The sequence below is a fragment of the Cyprinus carpio genome, chromosome B6 (genome assembly GCF_018340385.1).
Source record: "Cyprinus carpio isolate SPL01 chromosome B6, ASM1834038v1, whole genome shotgun sequence".
Classification (NCBI taxonomy): Eukaryota; Metazoa; Chordata; class Actinopteri; order Cypriniformes; family Cyprinidae; genus Cyprinus; species Cyprinus carpio.
Genome location: NC_056602.1, coordinates 16794401 through 16820256, shown reverse-complemented (window position 1 = coordinate 16820256; position 25856 = coordinate 16794401). Strand labels below are relative to the sequence as shown.

Genomic DNA, 25856 nt, shown 5'->3' with positions numbered 1-25856 from the left:
TTAGAAATAACAGTTGTCTAGTTAAATCGTTTGAGGTGGGGGAGATCAGGGAGTGTAGTAACACATTTTAGTTTCAGTGTCCATAGTTCATAGGGTTTTTTGTGCTATGGCTCTCAAACTTTGATATAAATTTCTTTGTAAAATCTTTGTAAAATGTCTTTGTAATAATATTAATAATGTGATTATAATAGTCATGATAGACACAGATGTGATTTTTTTTTGTCCATTGTTGTATTTTAGGTATCTCTTTAGGATGGGGACCAATTCTCACTATTGCTTATTAGCATGCCTATTATTAACATATTGGCAGTTTATTAGTGCTTATAAAGCACATACAGGTGCATCTCAATAAATTAGAATGTTGTGGAAAAGTTAATTTATTTCAGTAATTCAACTCAAATTGTAAACTCGTGTATTAAATAAATTCAGTGCGCACAGACTGAAGTAGTTTAAGTCTTTAGTTCCTTTAATTGTGATGATTTTGACTCACATTTAATAAAAACCCACCAAATCTCAACAAATTAGAATATGGTGACATGCCAATCAGCTAATCAACTCAAAACACATGCAAAGGTTTCCTGAGCCTTCAAAATGGTCTCTCAGTTTGGTTCACTATCATCAATCATGGGGAAGACAGCTGATCTGACAGTTGTCCAGAAGACAATCAGAGACACCCTTCACAAGGAGGGTAAGCCACAAACATTCATTGCCAAAGAAGCTGGCTGTTCACAGAGTGCTGTATCCAAGCATGTTAACAGAAAGTTGAGTGGAAGAAAAAGATGCACAACCAACTGAGAGAACCGCAGTCTTATGAGGATTGTCAAGCAAAATCAGTTGTCATATTCCTATTGTTAAGCCACTCTTGAACCACAGACAACCTCACAGGCGTCTTACCTGGGCTAAGGAGAAGAAGAACTGGACTGTTGCCCAGTGGTCCAAAGTCCTCTTTTCAGATGAGAGCAAGTTTTGTATTTCATTTGGAAACCAAGGTCCTAGAGTCTGGAGGAGGGGTGGAGAAGCTCATAGTCCAAGTTGCTTGAAGTCCAGTGTTAAGTTTCCACAGTCTGTGATGATTTGGGGTGCAGTGTCATCTGCTGGTGTTGGTCCATTGTGTTTTTTGAAAACCAAAGTCACTGCACCCATTTACCAAGAAATTTTGGAGCACTTCATGCTTCCTTCTGCTGACCAGCTTTTTGAAGATAGTGATACAAAAGTTGGTTAAATGACCATGGTGTTGGTGTGCTTGACTGGCCAGCAAACTCACCAGACCTGAACCCCATAGAGAATCTAGGGGATATTGTAAAGAGGAAGATGAGAAACAAAAGACCAAAAAATGCAGATGAGCTCAAGGTCACTGTCAAAGAAACCTGGGCTTCCATACCACCTCAGCAGTGCCACAAACTGATCACGTCCATGCCACGCCGAATTTAGGCAGTAATTAAAGCAAAAGGAGCCCCTACCAAGTATTGAGTACATGTACAGTAAATGAACATACTTTCCAGAAGGCCAACAATTCACTAAGAATGTTTTTTTTTATTGGTCTTATGAAGTATTCTTATTTGTTGAGATGGTGAATTGGTGGGTTTTTGTTAAATGTGAGTCAAAATCATCAAAATTAAAAGAACAAAAGATTTAAACTACTTCAGTCTGTGTGCATTGAATTTATTTAATACACGAGTTTCACAATTTGAGTTGAATTACTGAAATAAATGAACTTTTCCACAACATTCTTATTTATTGAGATGCACCTGTATTCTGCATGACCATATTCTACATCCATAATCCTACTTAATACCTAAATTTAACAACTACCTTACTAACTATTAATAAGCAACAAATTAGGAGTTTAGGACAAAAGTCATAGTTAATGGTTTGCTTAAAATAAAGTGTGACCTATTTATGTTATATTTTTACACAAAATTTACACTTGTACTGTCACCTGTGGTGGTCAGGATCATCCTCCATAGCTCTTTTCTAATTGGTTATACTGATGTTACACTAAACTTCTACACTGCTACAGTTATAGACAATATATTAAGATTTCATGTAAATCTCATGTAAATGTAAATCTCAATTTTGGAATGAGAAAATTTCAGAAATGATGTTGTTAATAAAACAACCTGTTTCTCTGCATGAAGCACAGACAGAGCTGTGGCTAAATGTGCTTTAGCTTTTATTTTTAGACTCCTTATGTGTGGGCCTAATTCTATTGCCCGGAGTATTGCAGTGTGCTATGTATCAGATCATGCAATTATAATGATTCTATATACTTATTTTATACACTACGTATGAAAATGACAGCATCCTGCAAGCATTTAGACTACAGCTCATGTGGAATTTGTTACAGACATGTTTCAACAACAGTCTTCAGACTGTCACATTTTGAAGAACTTCAAGAAGAGTTAAAGTACATTTCCCCATAAATAAATGGCAAATTTTATAGCATATATCAATTATCAAAATGAAAATTTTATTTAGATTTCATGAAATAATCAACCTGTAGCAGGCAAATAAATCTTAGTATATTTTCAGTCATTTACAATTAAAACCAGAATCATATTTGTTTGGTAGGCATGAGCTTTTTCTATTTACACCCAGTTTATTTATACACTCTAAAAATGCATTAAAAAGCCAGAATAATTCTGTAAAATACAACGAAAAAGTAAACATGTATACTAAACAACCTGTAAATTTCACTGATGAGAACTGTAATTTGCAAAAATAATATAAGAAAATAAAATAACAAATATTTTTAATACAATAAAATATAATAAAACATTGTAAAATTATTTTTTTTACAATTTTAAAATGTTTTACATTTTAATAAAACAATTTAAACCATATCCAACAGTCATGTTTTGTCATTTCAACATATATTGACAGCCATTATAATCATTTGAATTTAACCAGTTTCCAAGCATTTTTCCAGTCTTTTACTGTTAAAATTACAATCACTTTTAAAGTGCACTATCTAGTTCATGATTGCAGTTAGAAACTGTTGTTTCATTTGAAAACTGTTTTACAACATACTTGATGTTTGACCGTGTCTGCCGAACACTTTGACTGAAATATCCGCTTGAGGACTTTGGACAACAAATTTCAATCGAGGAGAGCGAAAACTAAATTGTATATTGAAAGGAAACGTCGTTGCGCTTTTACTCCGAGGTCAGTCTAATTACGTTCAGTCATATTTCCAAAATGACTGGCTTGGGGGCTGGCAAAGATGAAGATGCCGTTGAGTCATGCTAATAGATCAGACGAACAGATCTCCCTCCGTGGTCTTATGTAGATCAGTGGGACTTGTTGCCATGGCAACAGCGGCAGATGGAGCATAGCTACACCTCAGCATCAGCGTGGATAGGAGAGAAAGCCTGGAGTCCCTGAAGAGGCAGTGTGGTAGGTGGTGTAACACTAGTTCCTGCAGTCGGCCCCACTTCTTCCTCTCAGACACCCACTCTAAAGACTCACCAGTCTCTGTGTCCATTACTTCTTGTGAGTAAGGTCTCAGGATCGCTCTTCTGCTGTTGAATGACACATTATTCAGATGTTTGCATGTAAATTCAAGTCAAAAGAGATTCATAAATAAAGGAAATTCAGTCAGGAAATGTAAAGCTTACATTAACACATTTGCACTGTAACTCAGTGTAATCTCTATTTGTTGCAGGCATGTATTTTCTTATCACGGTAATTAAAAAAAATTGGAGGGTCGTGCAATGCAATCACAGTAGGGTAATAAAAAGAATCTTGGGGCCATGTAATAAAATCTGTGCACAACTCAAGCTTTTGAAATGGCATAGATAAAAGAAAATGTGTTTTCAGCATTGCATAATTCTCATATCTACGGTTAGAAGAGATTTGTATGGTTCAATCCTGTTCTCCTTCATAATGTTTCCATGACATTCCACTTGGATTGTCTCCATGACATCCCACAATGTTTCCATGGCACCATGAATACCTAAACCTGTCTACAAGGTTCAGATATGTAAACCAGATTCAGTTCATACATAAATAATTATAAAGTGCACAAGATTAAAAAAATTCAATGTACTTAAGCAAGGGGGTAGTTTTTTTTAGAACTAACATATTATAATAATAATAATAATAACTAAAAACGTTTTTAAGTGTTTTTTTTTCTCTTGAAATTTGGCATTTCCATCACTCGTTTCTGATGCAATACTTTAAAATGTGCATGAAGACAGGGTGATGGAAACTGTTTTATAATTTTTTCTTTTAAATATATTTTATGTGATTTATATTCCATTGTTTTACCATTTAGACCCAGACTTTCCATCTTAAAATATGAAAATACATCACAAAATACTAACATTTTAAAACCAGGTGTTTAATAATCAAAAATCATTCAAATATTTCAAGCGTGAAAATTATTTACAGAAATATTTATGGAAATTATGACTGACCCTCAGTGGCATCAAAGTGACAAAAAAGATAACTGATGACTTTTTTCCTTCTCAGAAACCTGAGCTATATCTCGCAATTCTGTAAAAAAGCAAATTTTATTAACATCTCACAACTCTTTCACAATTTTTTTTCTCAAAATTGCAAGTTAAAATATAAAGTCAAAATAATGTTTTTATATCAAAAAAAAAAAAAAAAAAAAATCCTGTGGCGGAAATAAGCTTCCAAAAAGTGCTCACCATTCAAGAGTCACTAAAATCACAGTTTTGGTCTCAGCAAAAGTCTGTCTGTGTTTGACAGTCTCTTCTTCTGCATGATTACGTGAGAGTTAATTGAGAGTTTTCTCATCATCAGCAGCACTGCTGGCTGAGGTTTCACACTTCCCTCTCTCTTGCTGAGGCTGGCACAATCTCAGGTCTGCTGGTGAGGCCTGTGGCTCGCTTGTCGTCAAACCTTCATTATACCAGCATGGGAGCACATATCCAGTCTGTCACAACCAGACACTTATCTGAGTGGATATAACATCAAGTTAGGGATGTCAGGACCTGAACAGTCTTGCTTTCAGTGTGTTTAGATGAGATAATAAATAGTTAAAAATAACTGCATTTCATTTAGTCAACTGGCATCTCTGTAGGTTTTTACAAAAAGAAGGATCAGCTGAATACAAATACATTTAAAGCTTGTACATTTTTCTTATTCAAACTTATGAATTTGAATTTTTAGATTTTCTGTTGAGAGCTGATCCAAAGAAATATCTTAAATGATTTATTGCATCGTGGTGCAACACGGCAATGGTCTTTGTAAAGCTCTAGATACTTTCTGTTGCAGAGAAAAAGATGTTTGCTTATCATAACACTAAGCGTATTATTATTTCATGACACCAAATGTGTCAACACGTGACTTGTGACGTATGAATGAATGTACACTCTAAGAAAAGTCTGTAAAATAAATAGGGCCTAATGTGCTTCGTTAATATGAAGGAACATTTCACAGGTGTTTTACATGTATTTTAAATTACACACTATGTTGTGTTTTGTGTCTGTAAATGATACAGATAATGTCCTGGCAGAAACTTTCCAGTGCTGATTTTTTCCAGGCTTGTAATGTTTTTGCCTTCTGAAAAGGGACATTTTGTATAAAAGATCTGATTAACATTAGATTACTTCCCTGCTAAGAGATTAATATCAGATGTGTCATGGCCATTAAAAAACAATACAATAATAATAAAAAAAAAAGCCATTTTGTTTGGTAAAGCTTCCTATGTGGTTGATTTCAACTTTCATGATAAGGGTGTTTTTTTAATAGATTTAATCTATTAAAATGGATGTTTTATTTAGTTTAAAAATATATTTTTAGCAAATATGCCTTGCAATTTTGTAGACTATATCTTGCTCAAAAACTTAAAAACATTAACATTATTTTAAAAAGTATACAAATAATGATAAAAACATGATTTGATATACCATCACTCATTATTGCTTTATCCTTGTGCTTGCTAAAAAGACAGTCTACAGAATTTTTTTCTATTCTGTAAAATTTTTCTTCATTTTAATATCATTATTCGTGTCTTTCAAAAGGCTTCTGGTACATCCTTAACTCTCATCCAAACAAATCAGATCAGATGTTTAGTTTGACAGGCAGTGGGTTTGTAAGGCTAATCCTGTTGCCTGACTGGAATGAATTCTGCCTAATAATTAAACAATAACAAAGGAGAAGGGAAGACAGTGACTTGGAGCACCCCAGAGACAGTTCTTGGAATACTTTAAGCATAGATTTGCCAAATAGAATTGCCCTGCCAGGCAGACAAGTGATTAACCAGTCTGCCTCAGACAGCTGAGATTAGCAAAGATATGTGGTGTGCACAAAACATTTGTTTGCATTCAAATCCATTTTACCGCATGCAGTTGTCCAATTCAATTCCGTAAAGGTGAATTACATCGCTGTGTAACTCTTGCTTTGGGCCTCAGGATTCCATGTTATATTCATGCCATCTGTTACACAAGCTGATCTGACACAAATATGCATCTGTTCAACTAGTTTGTTAACATTATCCCAGAAACTAGCCACACCTGATGGGACAAATCACAATGTTAGCTTCAAAGTGCATCTGTGTGTTGTGTAATATAGGGATGTCCCTAAAAAAGAAAATAAATAAGAGAAAATAAGCCATATCGATGATAATGATATAATAGAGAGTGATACTTTGCTGGAAAAGAGTTAAACTTTACAGTTAATGAGACAAATACCCGCTCTATATAATGTGTGATCATGTTAGGCAAGTTATCCAGGAGTACAACAATTTTTTTTTTTACAAAACTAGAAATTTGAATTTTGTCCTAATATACATACACTGGGGGTCAAAAATTTGGAATAATTCAGATTTTTAATGTTTTTGAATTTTGTGCTTACCAAGGCCACATTTATTTGGTCAAAAATACTGTAAAAAATAATATTGTGAAATGTTATTACAATTTAAGATAATTGTTTTCCATTTAAGTATATATTTTAAAATATAATTTATTCCTGTGATGCCAAAGCTCCAGTCTTCAGTGTCACATGATCCTTCAGAAATGCTGATTTGGTGCTCAACATTTCTTATTATTATCAGTGTTGAAAACAGTTGAAGCGTCCAGTTCAGCCGTGGAAAACTGATTCATATTTTTGCGGAAACCGCGATACACATATTTCTGTCCATCTGTCACGTTTGATCAGTCTAATGCATTCTTTTTTCTTCTTTTCTTTTTTAAATCTTACTCCAAACTTTTGAATGGTAGTGTATTACAGTTTTCACAAATGTATTTAGCAGCACAACGTTTTCAACATTGCTAATAAAAATAAATGTTTCTTGAGCACTAAATCAGCATATTAGAATGATTTCTAAAGAATCATGCGACACTGAAGTAATGGCTGCTGAAATTCACATTTACCATTACAAGAATAAATCACAGTTATTTTAAAATGCAATAATATTTCACAATCTTATTATTTTGTGTTTTGCTTAAATTAATGACATACAAATATGTGACACTGAATGTCTACTGTAATTCAGCCATTTTTGGTTAGTAGGTGCCTTTGTCTTTGTGGAAAATGTGCTTAGCCGCCAAAAGTTGCCATCCTTTTGTCATTGTTTTGCTCTCTTTAAAGGATCTGGACCTAGTTCCTAATCCTGTTGTCCTACACTTCCTCTTCAGGCACTTTATCCATCTCCTCAGCTCTCACCCAGAAAGAATGGAGAGAAGGAGGTTGCTATGGCAACAGAGAGCCCACAGGGAAGCTAAGTACAAATAGTGTTGCAGGGATGAGATTCCTACTTCAGATGAGGTGCAGAATTGTGCTTCAGAAGCTTTATATAGACAGTAGAAATATTATCTTTATTTTTATTTTTTTAATTAAGTAAGATATATAGCATCTCCTGTTTGGCCGTTGATGTATGATGCCATGCTGTCATCAAGCCTAATGTGTATTTCGGAAACTCTGAGTCTGCACATTTACACCTGCATATAGGATAAATTGGCATGTCATCCCAATGTATTCTCAGGTGTGGCAAAAGGATCTATTTTAGGGTACGTAGATGCACCTTTCATCATTAGATGTGTACATGTCTGCCACACAAATAAGGAATTCTGTCCTGATTTGTGAATAGAAAATATTGCTTTCAATTAGAAAAAGATTTTCCTTTTGAAGTTAATAGCATCAATGCCCGGCTATCTAGCTAGTATGCTAGCACTTCTTCCTTAGCAGAAAAACAGCAGTCAAAAACATTTCCTTTGCAAAAATAAAACCGCATTCCCAAGGCAGATAAACAGCAATGCATCCTTGGCACAAAGACAGCAGATCAGTTTAGGCGAAATGACACTGCTGTTCCTATTGCTGGAATATTACAAGAGCAAAAGCACAGCTCTGTTCCTAAAGCAGAAATAAAGCATTGCACCTCGAGGAGAACAACATTGTCTCATGGGCAGAAATACAGGACTGTACGGGTGTAGATACAGTATATACCAGTGGACGATTCATTACTAATTTCTAATAACCCAAGAGTCCCACGTGTATTTTATTGCCGTGAATAAAGGTAAAAGACTAATAGCAGTTAACATGGTTTGGGCAGAAAACTAACATTTTAGTATTGGGACCAATTCTCACTATTAACTAGCTGCTATTAGCATGCCTATTATTAACACATTGGCTGTTTATTAGTACTTATAAAACACATATTGTGCATTCTACATTCCTAATCCTACCCAATACCTAAATTTAACAACTACCTTACTAACTATTAATAAGCAGCTAATTAGGAGATTATTGAGACAAAAGTCATAGTTAATGGTTTGTTAATAGTGTTTTTTGAACCTTTAAAAAAAGTGACTAAGCTTTATGTAAACAAGAAATTCTACATTGACCTTGATTTCTGTTTGCTTTAAACCTTTCTGTATTTTAAATGTAACATTTTACCTGAGAATGTCATAATTTATATAATTTTCCCCATGTCATTTCAATCCAATATTTTTTTTTATTTCCTCTATAAAGTGAGATCTTGTCTGAAGCTCCAAAAATGGCCAAGAGCACCGTGAGAGTATCCTACACTTAATTCATATAGTCCATGTTTTCTAAATCATATGATAATGTAATGTTAAAACCAGAAAGAAATCTAGAGCTAAAAGAAAACTTATAACTTCATAAGTTTTGGACACACAAGGACCAATGGCATTTGGTGTCAGTGACATCAGGCTGAGGAATAGGCATAGAAAGCGTGTTTGACTGAGCTGAAAGATTTTAGAAAAAAAATAAATAAAGGATCATTTTAGTTTCACACTGGGTGGTGAGTGCATTTTTCTCCCCTTTGTTTATTTATTTATTTTTTGTTCTGTATTATGATGTTATGTGACAGCAAGGAAAGGTGAAATTGAGTTGTTATGACTGTAATGTTTCTTCACAGGCAATGTGTTTTATCTGTTATTTTCATGAAGGAAATGCTGGGCAATGAAGACAGCTATTTTGGAGTAGCAGTAAAGAGCCTGGGGGGGGGTATTTTTGAACAAAAGTATGCTCACTTTAGTGAGTTGAAGAGGGAAGTAGTGTCCAGACACAATTGCGGGTCCAGAAAGTACTGTAAAAGATATAGTGTGTGTGTGTGCATATTTGGTGTCATTTTATTGATATGTGCTGTTCTACTGGATTCAAAGGAATGTCTGTTAGGAAAAATAAGGTGAAAGAATAAAGAGACAAATCTCTGGGTGTGTAATGTTTTTCAGTAGCAGGTAAATTTCACTGTCACTTCAGAGTGTTCACTTCAGTTAGCTGATTTGACAGCCCTTTGAAACTGAGAAGACTCTGCTAGCAGCGTGTTTAAAACACATAAAGCTTCTGGCTGAGGTGCTATGCCAAGATCCTGATCTAAGCACTAAAGGGCCCCAGTAGATAGAGATGGGCTGTGCAGATCTTTAATGAAGTAGTCACTACTTGAGTATCCTTGTGGGAATTTTTATGAGACCAAAAAAATGCAAATTAGCCCAGTGTTGCTGCAGTGGTTGTCAGCATTATACAACTTAAGCCTGGCTTACACCGACATATAAAGTTATTCACAGTTTGTAGAACCCTTCAATACATTTGGTAACTATTTTTCCTCAAAAAATAGGGGTTTTATACATAGTTTCAGAAAAATGGTTGCAGGAATCTAATTTTCCATGGTATCTTCTTCAGATTTAAACAGAAACTCATGAGACATGTGACTTTCAACCCATTGATTGGATGTATGTGATTTTGGCATGTCCCTCACGTAGCTCAGATAAATTTACTGAGTGTAAAAGGTGGTTAAATAACACAATATTGAAATCATTTTTAAATATTCTTATTGCCCTCAGCCAGTTGTTAATAAAACAAGTCAGATTGCTCATTTATATTCTATTTTCATAATAATATTAAGCATTTTGTACGTGTCCCTGAAATTGCTGTCCACCCTGTCATGATGTTGTAAATGCCCCTTTAAGAAACCCTCTGATCTACTCAGTGAAATCTCCTCCCCCATTTTGCTTTTCTTCAGTGGAGATTAAAACATATGCTGCAAGTACACTAAGTATCTGCACTTGTATTTCCTAATTTTCATCATATTGTGTTTGTAGTTGCATGTTGCCAAGCTTAACAAGTCCACCCTGTCATAGTAAAATATTACTACATAAAAGTTTTTCAGAAATTCAAAATATATATTTTAAGCAGTACACATTCTGCTTCAACAATGAACCACTTTGCTGACTGAAGGTACACCATGTGTTTATTAAATGCTAACTTTAACCAGAAATGTCCACCCTGTCATTGTCCACCCTGTCACCAAGCCTTCCATGACAGAGGGGACATGTGCATAGTTTTGCCAAATTCTGATAATTTTTTAACAAGGGCTATTGATTTAACATGTTAAATTGGTGTGATTAATTATGGGGGGAAAAAGGATGAATTGATATATTGAAAAATGCACCCCATCCCAAAACTGTATGCTATCTTGCATTGCATGCAGTTGCTTAGTGTTGAACATGATGGAAGGCAACGACTCACTGTGATGTAACCTATTAGAATGCAGTTAGAATGTCCCTAAAATTCAAGACAAGTGGGCAAAAAAATGCCCAAAGCAAAAGTGCCATTTTCCTGAATATCTGCTCTATTGCAAATGTGATAATGACTTTATACAACAGTCCAATAAAAAAGTAACATTTTAAAAACAATACTGTCAGTATTGTCTGTTTTTATTCTATTTCTTCAAAGAAAATAGTTCACCATATTTTGGTGCCCAAATGTTGACAGGTATGGATTCACATACTGTATGTTGAAAATGGAAATCCTTGAAAGCATGGAGAGCAAACCAAATGAAAAGTCATCTTAGAAAAAAATCATTTCTGGGAATCTTGCTATTGAATTTAGGCAGATAACTGTCAAAAGCACTTTCACAAGTTCACAGTTCAAGACTCAAGGTACTATCAGGGCATTTTTATCCATTGAGCTTGGATGCAGGGTCATAGACAAACATATAAAATATGTACAGTTTTATTTAAATATATCTGAAGACCTGAACAAACATTTAACTAATTATTTGCTGAGCATAATATATTACACAAATGTTGATTAATGACATTATTGAAAGTTATCATTTGGGAAAGCTCACTGGCTTTGAAGAAACATCATTCTAAACATGTTTCAAGACCATGACTGATACATTGCCCAAGACAGAAGAATTCATGTGTTCAATATCTCAACATTCAAAGGTGTGGCAGAGTAAGAATAAAAAACAGACCTCTGAAAGTACATTTTCAATAAAATAAACGTAACTATGAAAATAGGAAGACTAAGGTGTCCAAATGGATGTTGTAATGTAACTGATTGGGTGTTAGGTGTCCTCTAGGTACACACATTTTCCCTTCTAATTTCTCATCTCACATTTTCCGCTAATTTCTCTTATTTTATCTGTTCATCTGTTTGTAGAGTGCTGTGCCTGTGCCATTATTAGACTGCTCTACTACTTTATTGCTCTCTAGTGTAGTATTGTTGAATCATTGATTTCAGCTTTGCACAGCCCTAAACATCACATAAAAAACAATGGGTTGGTTATTTTACAAGTTGGTAGATATGTTGTTTTGGGGAACTGGAAAGGTAATGGTCCTGAAGAACATTTTAGTTTTTTTCTTGGTTTTACCAGTTAATAACTGAAGTTGGTTATAATCAAACTCTAATCATCACAATGACATGCAATGTGCTTATGTTTTGGAATAAGCTCAACAGCATTAGAATAAATAGAAGTCTAATAAATACAGCCACCGTGAAATGGAAATTCTTATTTTGTTATGGAATACTGCAGTCTTTATTATAAAATATAATAAAGTTGGATCCACTGATCCAACGAATTCACAAAGTCAGCAAAATTAATGGACAAATCAATGGAAAAAATAAAATGAAAACCATGTTCAGAAATCTGTTTCACTTTGGTATGTCACAATACGGAAGACATGATAATCACAACTTCCATTTCATGATGGCTTTAAAATGGCCTACATTTTGAAATTTGCCAGTCTGTGAACTTACTGTAAAGGAGAATTGACAAGTTGTTTAAATTACAGTACAAAATTGAGAAATTGCATATTGCTACGAGAATGTGTAAGCAGTTTTTTATTGAAATGATCCTTGAAAGTTGTCTCTGAAATAACTACTGAGATATCACGCCAATTCTGAGTAAAACAAAAAGTGGCCATGTAATAATCTTAGCTTAGCCAAAAACAAGACTTTTGTCATTCATTTTTCAAAAATGAAACACAGAATTCAGTGCTTATATACTCCAGTTGTCAAGCAGTGATTGGCCAGACCTGTTAGTATGAATGAATGACGTGGCATTGGAGTCTTCCTGACGGAACTTTCGCTGAAGCTTTCACATCCATGGAACCTTTTCATTCCATAAAAGATTCTTTAGATTATTAAAATGTTCTTCACTCTAAGAAAAAAATTGGTTCTTTTAAGAAATGTTCACTGTGAAAGGTTCTTTGGGGAACCAAAACTGGTTCTTCTATGGCACCGATGTGAAAACCCCTTTTGGAACCTTTATTTTTAAGAGTGTAGCATCACTTGCACTTTGATTTTAAAAATGACAGTGTATGTGCATGTAAACATGGTCATTGTTATCTGAGAATGGGGAATATAAAATGATGTGGCTGATAAAAAAAAATAAAAAAATCCTGCCACATTTTTAGTTATTTAGTTATCTTATTGTAAAGTTTTGCAATGGTAGTAAAATACACATTCGTGAGTTTTTTGAAAATGGTTGGTTGAAGTGACAATGAACAGATGGGTGGATAGTGTCGTTTGCGAGTACCGGAGTCACGTCATACCGGTTTTCCTCTCTCTCTCTATTTCTCTCTCTCAGACCACTCCTCTCTCCTCTCCTCCGATCACCCCCACCGATGATCCTGCTCTCCGGTACCGGGGACAGAGTCTCGCGCTGCGCTCCTGCGAGCCTGAGTAACTGGATCCGCTGTTTTACCGCGCTGGATTTTAATCAATTAAACAAAGATAAGGGACGAGATGGATAGAATACAAGAAGAAACGCGTGGGCCGTAGCTACAGACTCTATCCCGTCACGACATGTCACTTGTCATGACAGAGACGTCTATGGGCTTCTTTGAAAATGCGTAACGAGAGAAGCAGATACGATTTAATCGTTGGCAATGAACCTGAATTTCCATTCCTCCACATTAACGGGAGGACATGGCTCAATACACAGATTCCTAAAATCTTTGGAACATAATTATTTTTTTGCATGATCTCAGTAAGACATCAGTAGAGCAGTTTGTCAGTGCACAGCGCATTATGTCCGTTCAGTGCTGCATTGATGTAAGGGAAACGCTGGAGCGGAGGACAAACCGAACCGTCGTGTGATGTGACTCGTGTCTCTGGGATTAGTAGCCTACCAAACAATCTGTAGAAATAGTCTAATGGACAATTACTCAACGCTTCAGTGTAAGTAACCTTAACAAGTCTTTTTTTTTTTATTCTAATAGGCTATTGAAATGGTGGTGTATCTGGTATCTAATATCTGGTAATATTCAGATGCATGAGATCAAGCACTGGGTACAACGGTCTGAAGGCCCCCGTATAAAGCTGTTGCTTTCTGCTTACAAAGTAAATGTAGATTGAAAAAAAAAAAAAAAAAAAAAAAAAAAAAAAAAAAATATATATATATATATATATATATATATATATATATATATATATATATATATATATATATATATTTATTTATTTATTTTATTGATTATTAATGGAGCAACACTATTAGTTTCTGTGCTGATTATTATGGGGTATGTCCCTAAATACCCTTTTTAAAATATATAAATAAAAATATGTCGAATTAAAAATATATAAAATAAATACAATTAATTAATTAATTTGTTAATTTAAGAGGTGATGAGGCTCCTTAGTCCAGGAGGGGCTAGAATACTGTACTTTAGAGATAGATTTTTTTTTTAGTTTTGAAGGTGTTCAGTATTATGTTGGGGTATATAGTGATGTACTTTAGTGTTTAAGAAAGTGCTGTGGTGATGTCTGTTGGTATTTAGCATTTTGAGAGACAATAAATTCACAACTGCCTCTCATTTTGCCTTTTTAATTTAATGTGCTCTTACAGTATCCCCTTATCCCCTTTACAGTTTATGTTTTACAGATTCATTGCAGCTTTACTTGAACAGGTTAAGTCTTGTAAATATGACACCTTGTAGCATCTTATCACTACTGTGTAACCTGGTATTTAGTCAAGTGATTTAGTCAAGGGATTTTTCAGTCTTTACATTTCTTTATTCCAGAAAAGTGGTGTGAAAACATGTGGATATGACATTTTGCCATAATTTTCTATACTGTACCTTCTGATACTGTACAAAAAAATGTGATGTCACATGCCAGATTTGCTAAATCAACTGCATTACTCTTCTTCACAGTCACTGCGTTAAATCACCATGTGACCTCATTAAACCACCCAGTTCATCTGTACCTCAGTTAAGTTAAACCAGGAACTAAAAGTTGAACCAACTGACTAAAACCAGTCCATTCATTACTAATCATTAATATCTCATATACCATTTTGCATCTAATTTCCATTATTGCCACAATTTACACTCTGGGTGAGACTTTATGTGAATATCCTAGAGGGCCTAATGTTACTGAGAATACTGGGAGTTTTGTCAAAAAGAACAAAATGTTGTTTCAAGAAGTTTTAAAGTAATCGTTCTTAAGGTACACTGCGCTATTTGCACCATTTTTGGTCAGAATACATCACAAAACACTCATTGTTAAAAGTTATTTTATTAGTTGACCTTGGCAATAATGTCACAGTATGTCCATCATCCTGCAGTTCCTAGAACATTTAAGCAGATATTTTTTAACATAGCTGCTGCTGTGTTAGTTTCTCAGTCTGCTCAGAAAGACAACGCTATTAACCCTTACATGCTAAGCTGCCATATTCTGAGAAAGTGTGTGCTGCAGATAAATTGCTGGACAGGTGTAAGCAGATTAGGGGTGGCAGTGCCTCATTCTGCCAGAGAAATAGGACTATAGCCGATGTGACGGCTGAACAAAGGCTGAGTGGCATGGCCGGTGGAGAGATGTTTGTATGATGGGCCTTGTGGCTGTCAGGAGATAAATAGCCCTCCGTGAGCAGGGGAGGGAGTTGGAAGGCCTGCTGGATCTGTTCCAGGAGCTTGAAGAGAGCAGGGGGAATGGAAGCTGTCACCAAGGGCACTGATACGGACTGTCGTGCTGCCAAATGCCAACCACTGTCCACGTATATGTATATATAAAAAAAGATGATTTCTAGGTTTTTCAGGCAAGATGCCTTCAGTGCAGCTATCTTCTAAAGACAAATAGTCCAATCAGCAGAATAGGACCAGCTTGCGCTGCAGCTGGGTTTATGTGTCTGAATTCGGCCTTGTACCTGCTGAGTATGGTCTGTCTTGTGAATAGATCTCATCAGTTGCTGCTGTGACAGGAATTTGCAAAAGGAACATGATTTCACACATTCTGTTAGTTGTTGTAAAGATTCTGCCAAGCTGTGTTGTCATTAAAAAACAATCAAGTAGTAACATTATTTGGACATGTCGAAGTCACATTTTGGATGAACTCAAATTTGGATTCAGAATCCATGAAATTAGAATTTTAAGTGTTTAATAACGTACAAAATTGAGGCTGGGGGGTATACTCACAAGCCCATGTGCTTGAATTATTTAATTATGTATGCCTGATCAAAGCATGGGAGCTTATGGGGACATGCAGAAGGTGTTATTAAAAATTAAAATAGGTTTTAGCTCTTTTGAGTATTGTTGTTGGTTCACCTGGGCCATGTTAAATTCAGTCAATTTCTCTCATGCAAATGTTTTATAAAGGTGCAGTTTTATGTGCACTGAAATTTATTTGGGGACAATCAAGTGTGCTGGTTGCCTGACCGAATGTTCAGTCAAAATGTCCTTTTTTATTATTTTTTAATGAAATTATAAACTAAACATGAATTTCTTCAAATGTTTTGAGTAAATTAAACCAATTAAGAGTTTGCAGCAGTGTTATTTAAGTATCTTTAAGACACTTTTTATGTTATGCTTTTTATTTATTGATTTATTTATTGTCAAATAAGCCTGTATAGGTTTTATTCATTTGAATTTTACATCAAGCTAAACTACAAGAGATGGATAAATGTTGCCTTGACAACTAGTTAAAATTATTTTTTTAGAATTATTAGCTGAAAGTTATTATTTTTTTAGAATGATTTCAGTAATAATAGTTTTAAGTCAAATATGATAACCATGGTTTGCAGTGAGAGTTTAACCTGCCTGATTTTTTTTCTGCTGTTTATGTGTTGGATAGCATGTCTCAAGCTGCATGATTCTCTCTATATTTCTGGAATATGTCATGATATTGATGTGTGATGTCTGATTTTGACAGAATGCAAGACTCAAAATGTTATGTAATGTTACTAACCTTAGAAGTTTTTCTCTTTGCATGCGAGTGCAACACAAGTAAGACTAATGCTTTCCTTTACGTTGCCCAGAGCTTTGCTCAGTGGTCTGCAGCCCACTGCTTCCATTTGCTGTTAAGGCACATTACAGTACATTGGTCTGTACGCAGTTGTGTCCTGTTCTGTTTTCTGAAGGTTTCTTAGAATGAAGACTATTTTCACAGCCTTAGGCTACCATTACATCAAGCATAGTAGTGGCTTTATAAGATAGGTTCAGTCCATGCAGGTCTATTTTTTAAATGTAGTTTCCATGTACACAGGAGCTAGATGTCCTTAGAAAACTTGAATTGAAATTTCCTTTTATTATATTCCTCAAATTGACAAAATGGCAATAGAGAGGATAAAGTGTATAGTGCACATTTACCATAAATAGTTAATTTACAATGGTTCCTATTTACGTTACCAGACAAAACATTTTTACATTTCATATTTGTCACATTGGGACCAACCAGATGTTATTAAGAGGAATTGAAGAGCATTTGCATTAGAAGAGCACAGGTGCAAACAGTACAAACAGAGATAATGTTTCACCCCTGCACGCTGCTGCAAGCTGATTTGTACAGTTGCGCGTTTTAAAACAGGTTATGTAAAACAATCAGATACCTGTTCAAGCTGTATTGTATTGCAGAGCATATATGTGTAAATAATCCTTTAAATTTTGACATTTATTAGCTGTTTCCATTAGCAGCAGTAAGGTGAAATCAGGTAAATTTAACAAATATTTGAAAGAACACTGTATATCACCAGTGTTAATGATTTAAGAGTCAGTCACAATATAATAAAGCAGTTTAGTTACTGTATGTGCACTTTAGGCTGGTCTTTGTCATGCGGCATGTGCTGATTTTGCTGTTCTACTTACAAAAAAAAAAAAAAAACCTTTTTAACATTCTTACAGCGTAACATTCTCTGAGATTAGAGAAACCCAGCAGTCTCTCATGCAGAAAAGAAAGCCCATAGGGCCTCATCAGAATCATAATGTCATGTTAGGTACAGAGTAAACAGTCTGCTGATAGACACACAAAAGCATTATTTAAGCACATAAAGATATGTGAATTTATTACTTTTGCCTAAAAACCTCTTTGGACTGGCAGGGTGTTGCCACTCTATTATAATAATCAAATTTGACTTATAAAGATGATTAATTCCCTCTGCTTTGATAAGTGCATTATCTCTTGGCGACTTGACAGAGCACTATACAATTGAGATCTTATAAAAGAAGCATTCAAAGATGGTTTCTGTTTAAGTATGAATGGATGGTGCTGAAATTGGGCTGCACCTGAAGGCTTTTATTCAATTTCTGTTAGGAGATGTGGATTTTGCTGTGAGCACTCTCTTTTTATTCATTTTTGTTCATTCCATTATGACTTCTGTAGATCAGCTTCTCGTTAAATGAAATAAGTTCTTTTTACTAATAATCACAAACAATATTGCTTTCAAATACTTTTGCATTGACTCCATGTCACAATTTCAGCTGTTGCTGACTGTTTCTCTAAATGAATGTGTGGTGTGCCACTTGGAGAACATCTTGATGTAAAATTGTCATTATTTAAGACGTACATATTGCATGCTTGCCTTCTGTTTGAAGTTTGCCGTTGTACTGAAAAAGTTTGAGAACAGATTTTATACACGCATTTAATGTTTTGGTGAAGAAAGAAAGCAATTTTATGCATGCTGTTCCGCTCATGGATCCTTTTTAATAAGCTTGCTGTGAAAATGTCCATTCCTGCTTAGTATTTTCATCTTAATTTTTTACTGCAAAGCATTAAAGATACTTCTATAATGCACTGCTTGACTGAAGTGAGCCTTTACTTCAGTAGCATTGTAAAACATTTTATCTCTTTGTAGGTGAGTGTGTGGCTTGTTAAATAAATCTCCACTTGAAGTAGCCTTGTACTTTTTCTCTTCTCTAATACTGAAGCAATCAGAAATAAATAGGTCAGTGTTAAATGTGTCTAAGAAATAATATATGATGTGATAAATCCATGCATGGGCTGCTGCTGCCTGTGGACTTTAATGATATAAAGTATTTAAATTAAACATCTTTTAATTCAACAATTTAAGCTTTCCAGATGAAGTACCCAGTCTTCGTGTGGCAGGATGTGGTTATGCTTAAGAGCATCTCAGTCTGTGCATATATGTATGTACTCAGTCTGTGCATATATGTATGTACTCATACAACAATGCTGAAATTATCTGTTTAATTTTTATTTCATTAATTAATTAAATATTTTTCTTTAATATTTGAGAAATATTTTATATGTTTACAAACCAGCAATTTGGTCTGACAGTAGCCTACAACTGAGCCACATGCAATTTTATTTTATATTATTTTAATTTATTTGACAAATTTTGAAAACTCTTTTAAAAGCTCATACTGTATAATATTTACTTTGACCTCCTGAAAAATTATATTCTGCATTTTCTAAAGGTTAAGAACCTTTCACTGAGAAATTGTTGAAAAGGAATTAGTGAAAAATGTCTTATTATATTATATTATATTATATTATATTATATTATATTATATTATATTATATTTACCTCATACAAAACTATGTCAAAGTGTTTCTGGCTGTGTACAGTGTATTCAGCTGTATTTTACATGGAAGCTTACATTTCCTTTTCTGCTACCTTAAGACGAGAGATTCTCCTTTGGCATTGCCCTATTGTATCAGCCTCAGCACAATAAAGAACAAGACATTTCCATTTTCCCATGTGTAGGCCTGTGACCATATGAGTCTGTACTGTCTAAGTCAGTTTAATGCAGAGAGTCAGAAGGGATTACTCTTTCTTGTATAAGACCCTACAAATGGAGATTTCACATGCAGTGCATCGTTCTTTAATCTGTTACTTGGGTTGTAGTCTTATGGCTCACTGTGTCACACGTGGGATCCTAATTAGACTGTCTTTGATTGCAGGCCAGTACTTCACTTACAATAAGGTTTGATGTTCATTTGTGATTGGTGTACAACGGTAAAACAGTCCATGTGACATCAGTGGCTCAACTTCAGTTTTGCGATGCTACGAGAATACTTTTTTCTTTGCGAAACAAAGAAAACAAAAATAACGTAATTTACTCAACCATTCTTCTCCCCTGAGTTACATCTTCTGCCATTTTAGAGACTATTACAATGCATACGCACGCTTTCCCCTGAGCATAAACAATGCTTATTAACGCACATTACGTTCATGCGCGCGCTTTCCCCCCGAACGTAAACAGCACTGATTATGTCCAATACGTTCTTGGGTACTCTCCAAAACTCGGGGGGAGAAGAATGGTTGAGTAAATTATGTTATTTTTGTTTTCTTTGTGTAAAAAAAAAGTATTCTCGTAGCATTGCAAAATTGAAGTTGAGTCACTGATGTCACATGGACTGTTTTACAGATGTCCTTACTACGTTTCTGGACCTGGGAACATATCGGTTGCGTTGCTGTCTATGGAGGGTTGGATAGCTCTCTGATTTCATCAGAAATATCTTAACTTGTGTTCCGAAGATGAACAAAGGTCTTACGGGTTTGGAACAACATGAGTGTGAGTAATTAATGACATAATTTTCATTTTGGGGTGAACTAGCCCTTTAAGATGCACCGTCTACCCCAAATTAATCTAAAAAATACCATGGAGCATGTTTGAGGTTATTTTTCAGATTGTAATTTTACAAATGGTGGAAGGTGCTGCCTGTTGGATGTTTTCCAGCTGAAGCATTTTAAAACTTTACTGCTTTCCATTATCTCCAGCCTGTGCTTGCACAGAGGGCTCATGGAATCTCTCAATTCACTGCCAGTGCACATGGTCTATTAACTCTGCACAAGAAAGTCATTGCAATCAGCTTACCATTTAATTAGTTTTTACTGGGGTGTTTAGGAACTTGTTTTTCTTTTGAATTTCATGAATACTGCACAAAGTGGGAAATTAATAGTTGTCACCCTCTATCAGCTTGCGAACGACTTCCAATATCACTGGTAGGCCCAGTCACAGTGTTTTATAATGCTATGAGATTACTTTACTTGTAAACAGACTTACAGTGCTGGGTTGATGGCTTATAAGCCACCAGCGTGGATGTCGTTTGCTTATCAGGCCTGAGCCTGTAGCACTCTGATTCTTTCCCGTATCAAGGCCATTGTAGTTTAACATGGATGCTGCTGCCTGAATGAGATTATGCTATTTCTGCTTCTGTTTTTGCATCCACACAATGGCATGTCACACTACATTTCCCTCTCATTGTATTAGAGGCAGCAGTTATTTTAAAAAAGAACTTTGTCTTAAAGGAATAGTTTCTCAGAATGAAAAATCTGGCATTATTTACTCTCATGGCCCTCATGCCATTCCAAACTTATTGTTTTTCTATGAAGCACAAATGATGCCATTCTCAGACTCTTGAGGGAAAGTGAAAAGTTGCAGGATTCCAAGGGTGAGCTACCTGTTCTATTTCCTTTCTGTATTGTCTAAAAAAAGCTTCTTCTTTTCTGCCTTGTGTCCTGAATCTGTCTCCATTTGCGCAACTTTTTTAGGGCCCCGAGATCCACATAGGCAGCTAGGACTCCCTTCCATCAAGGTGACCTAAAATACCCACATCTACATTGCTTAGCCTAAACTTTGAGTTTTGTGAATATTCTCTTGGTGTTTGGCAGCAAGATTGGCTCTTCTGTCACTGTCATTGTGTCTAATACATCTTTAGGATAGTAACACAGGATAGTAGTTTTGGGTCCAAAACTAATTTCACTTTCAATTATTAAAGGAGCTATATTTTTGTATTAATTCATGATCTTGTTATGTTGTTTCTGCTTCCTCCCAACATGCTCAGACATTTAAAGTGATAGTTTTTCAGGTGACCAATTACAGTGCAGCAATTTTGAATGAGGAAGTGTGAATACGATATGAGAACTGCAGTGGAAGTGTAGAATATGTGAATAAAAACGTAATTATGATCTGTTCATTACAAAGCTGTAGAATAGCTTCGGAAAACTTAGAATGCATTAATTGTACAGATTACTTTTTTGAAACATTGAGACATTTTTTTTCAATTTTGGAGCTTGACAACCCTGATCCCTATTTTCTTTTATTATATACACTACTATTCAAAAGTATGGGGTCAGATTTTTTTTTTTAAATCAGTGATATTTATATCTCTATTTATATTTATTTAGTATTAATATTAGTTAAATAATATAAATAGCTCTAATTATTTTAGTTTAAAAGTGTAGTATACTTTTCTTTTTCTTTTGTATCTTAAAAAGTATGACAATATTATTTAATTATAACTGCATTTATACAATATATATATCTTAAAAAGTATGACAATATTATTTATTTATAACTGCTATATATATATATATATATATATATCAAATAAATCATGTTCTTTTGAACTCTCCTGAAATTCATATATTCTGAAAAAAAAAAAAAATCCTGATGTATCACAGTTTCCACAAAAATATTAAGTAGCTTAACTGTTTTTAACCTTTATACTAATAATAAATATTTCATGAGTACCAAATCAGCATATTAGATTTCAGAAAGATCATGTGACACTAAAGACTTAAGTAATGGCTGAACATTTCAGTACATTTATTACATTACATAATTACATAAATTATTTTTATTTATTATTTTAGTTTTTTTACATTTCTCACAGACTTAAAATACATTAAAATAGAAACTGTTCATTTTAAATGTAATAATATAACTGTTTTCAACTATATTTTGATTAAACAAATATAGCTTTGTAAGCATAAGGTCTTTCTTTCAAAAAAACATAATACCCCCACCCCTTCATGTGTATGGAAAAAGTGCAGTATTTCCCTTTTTGTGTTCCACAAAAGTCATATGTGTTTGCGACAGCATGGGGTTGAGTAAATAATGACAGTATAAATTGCTCATGTCTGAAATGGGAACTGTGCCACGGATCATTGACTGAGGTTTCAAAAAGTTAACATTCAGAGATCTCAAAAAGAGCATGCACATATTGGTAAATACAAGAGAGTTGTTGTTAACCAAATCATTCACGGTAAAACCCCTAGAGATACATGCATACATTTACACTGTTTCAAATGTAGCCCTGTAGAAGTACATTTAATTCAAAAGAGTTTGCTTTACCGTTATTGATTTCATTTGTAGTGAAAAAAGAAAATCCAAGAAAATGATGCCTTGCCAGCGGATCATTAATTGATCCTGAATTTAAAGCTGTGGCTCTCTATTTGCTCTATTCAGGAAGGATAGCTTTAAAAATCCCAGGGGCATATTTGTTTTCCTGCATGTCTTCTGCCTCTGATTATTGGAGAAATCTGCAGTGTCTGCCAAATAACCGTGCCTCATGCTGAGGCAGCAGTGAGGCTGCTCTTGAGCAGTCATGGTCATTGAGAAGGAGAAATGGGGCAGAGCCAAATGGACAGAAAGCAGGTTGCCTGGTCATCACAGCAGTTATGTCCAAACAGTCATCTTCTTTTTTGGAGCGGTTCAACAATTGTTCAGTGAACCCAAAAAAAGTCTCTGACAGCGCATGGAGAGGTTACAAGCATTTGTGGCATCCGTTTGCTTAACTAATAATGCCTTCCATCAGACACAGATGATTCACGTTTCATCAGCCGTGAATGCTTGTGACAGATGTCTCTACAGGATACTGTTTTTAAAATCAATCCGTTTTCCATGACTTTCTTTGCTGTACTTTGTTAAGCCTTTGATTGACCTTCAGCTTTTCAAAAACTCCCTTCTCTCCAGGACAGATATGCTTTTAGAAAATTCTCCAAATCCGGTTCTGTTACCTGCTGTTCCATTGAAAACTGACCCTTTATCTCATCATTTTGGTGCATGTCATGAGAGAATGACACTTTGCACGCATTGCTGGCAAATGAAAATGCCAGTGTTAACATCCTGTGCCCTCTTAAATTCCACAGCCCATTTGTACTGATCTTTGTCGCTGCCATTTTGCCTTCATCATCTTGTGTAATGAATTAAAATATGTGTACCTACACTTGATATTTTTCAAACCTTTCAGTCGCAGCCTGATGTGTCCTCAGATTGCTTGATTGTGATTCAAATCACAAATTAATGTAATTCTGTTAATATAATTCCTATAACATCTTTGTGATCTTCAGATCTCCTAAGTTTTGGCTACCTGGACGTTCAATGGAAGGACAGAAACCTCTCAGGTTTTATTAAAAATATCTTTGTTTGTCTTAATTCATTGTCAGTTTTGTGAATCAGATCTGAATGGCAGAATTCTTTATTCTTTTTTGTGTTGAATATTACCTTTTTGGATGCATAATTTGTTGATGATGTGATGATGGTGTGCTGAAAAATATATATATATATATATAATATATATATATATATATATATATATATATATATATATATATACTGTATATATATATATATATATATATATATATATATATATATATACTTTTTGTGCTTGTGTTTTGTAACACATCTGTGCTAGAAATTTCATACATTTGAATGGTATTGCTCTGTAATTTCATCACAATGGTATGAAGATCAGTGAAAATAGAAGTATGCTGTTATAATGTGCAGATGAAATTGCAACAATACTGGCTTTGGAATATAACACTCTTGCCATACTTTTATTAAAACAATAAAACTTACTCCACTGCTAATAAATACCCTGACATATCGAATATCTACATTAGTCAGACATCTTGGGGAGTAGTTATCTGCCCTGATGTGCAGATGTGCTCATAAAACCCTCTGTTTCCCTCTTGAGCTTAACTGACCTGAGGCAGGACTCCCAGGAGATCAGTGTCAGACTCACCCACAATAACAGAACACACAGCACTGGAAGAGAGCAGAAGCTCGATTGCTTTAAGAAATACACAGTCAAAATAAATCCAGGATTGTACTTTCTTTAAATACAGCAATTAGTTTTTACAATAAAATACACATTTTTAGATATTCAGACTGTAAATTCAGTGCACTAAATAGTTTGAAATAGAAACAAATTACTTTCAAAAGAGCATGGTACAAATGTGTAAATAGTGTTTTTGGTCACAATTTATTTTAATCTCCAGTTCTCACTATTTGTTGTTCATTAATAGTTAGTATGGTAATTGTTAAGATGAGGTATTGGGTATGATTAGGGATGCAGAATGTGGTCATAAGCAACTAGTTAATAATAAGCAACTAGTTAATAGTGAGAATTGCTCTCTATACTAAAGTTTTACCATGTATTTTTTTCTTTTTTAATTTGCAGTGTGATGTGTTATTGAAACTCTAATGAAGATCATTTTCATGAAACCTGAGAGATTTCTGTCCCTCCTTTTAAAGTCCATTCCAGGTCTTTTGAAGAGACACAATTGCTTTATATGATGAACAGGTTTAAATCAGGCTTTTATTCACTCATGAACACTGATCAACACACAAATGTAAAACACATCAAATATGGAAAGCTGAAGCTCAAGTAAAAATGTCTGTCTTGTAATAAATATAGACTGATATTTGGAGACAATAATAATAACTTTTGTCTGTTCTACCCCCATCTATCTCTCTCTCTCTCTCTCTCTCTCTCTCTCTCTATATATATATATATATAACCCATATATTTTATATATACAAAGTGATAACTTTGACCTTTATGTGTGGTTCATACTGTATTACTGACTGTGAGAAGAATGTGTGAAATTATTGTAAAGAAATACATTTCAGCATCTAGAGATGGTTTCCTTGGAAACAGTTTTCAGCTATTATGAACAATATGTGTCAGGCTGGCTGCATGTGGCCCTGAGAATGCAGTTGTGAGATACACATGCATTTTTAATGGCCATATACAATATTCTGCTTTTATTCCTTTTAAGAGTGCCTTTACTCCTTGCTTCAGTCAAATGAATAACCCTTATAAAACAAAAGAGATGTTAAAGTCTGTTTGGTTGGATAAATGTAACCTCATTCACCGGCTGAGGA

At 34.6% G+C, this 25856-nt stretch overlaps 2 protein-coding genes across 17 annotated transcripts in view; one reads left to right on the top strand and one right to left on the bottom strand.

Annotated features, from left to right (window-relative positions):
• Positions 1–25856, top strand: part of LOC109066117 (leucine-rich repeat-containing protein 7-like) — a 95242-nt gene that overhangs the window by 20938 nt on the left and 48448 nt on the right. For 3 of the 16 annotated variants that reach the window (XM_042725926.1, XM_042725923.1, XM_042725918.1), the window contains exon 1: positions 13262–13902. The exons of 2 other annotated variants lie outside the window; for them this stretch is intronic. In XM_042725926.1, the coding sequence (XP_042581860.1) occupies positions 13878–13902 (25 nt within the window). In that variant the 5' untranslated portion in view covers positions 13262–13877. Of the gene's footprint in view, positions 1–13259; positions 13903–25856 lie in introns of those variants that run through there. 11 more of the 16 variants (XM_042725917.1, XM_042725920.1, XM_042725921.1 and 8 more) reach the window with 6 other exon arrangements.
• LOC109066119 (leucine-rich repeat-containing protein 40) overlaps positions 3211–25856 on the bottom strand; it is a 76425-nt gene continuing 53779 nt past the window's right edge. The window contains exon 15 of the mRNA XM_042725928.1: positions 3211–3521. Coding sequence (XP_042581862.1) covers positions 3254–3521 — 268 coding nt within the window. The 3' untranslated portion in view covers positions 3211–3253. The remainder of the gene's footprint in view (positions 3522–25856) is intronic.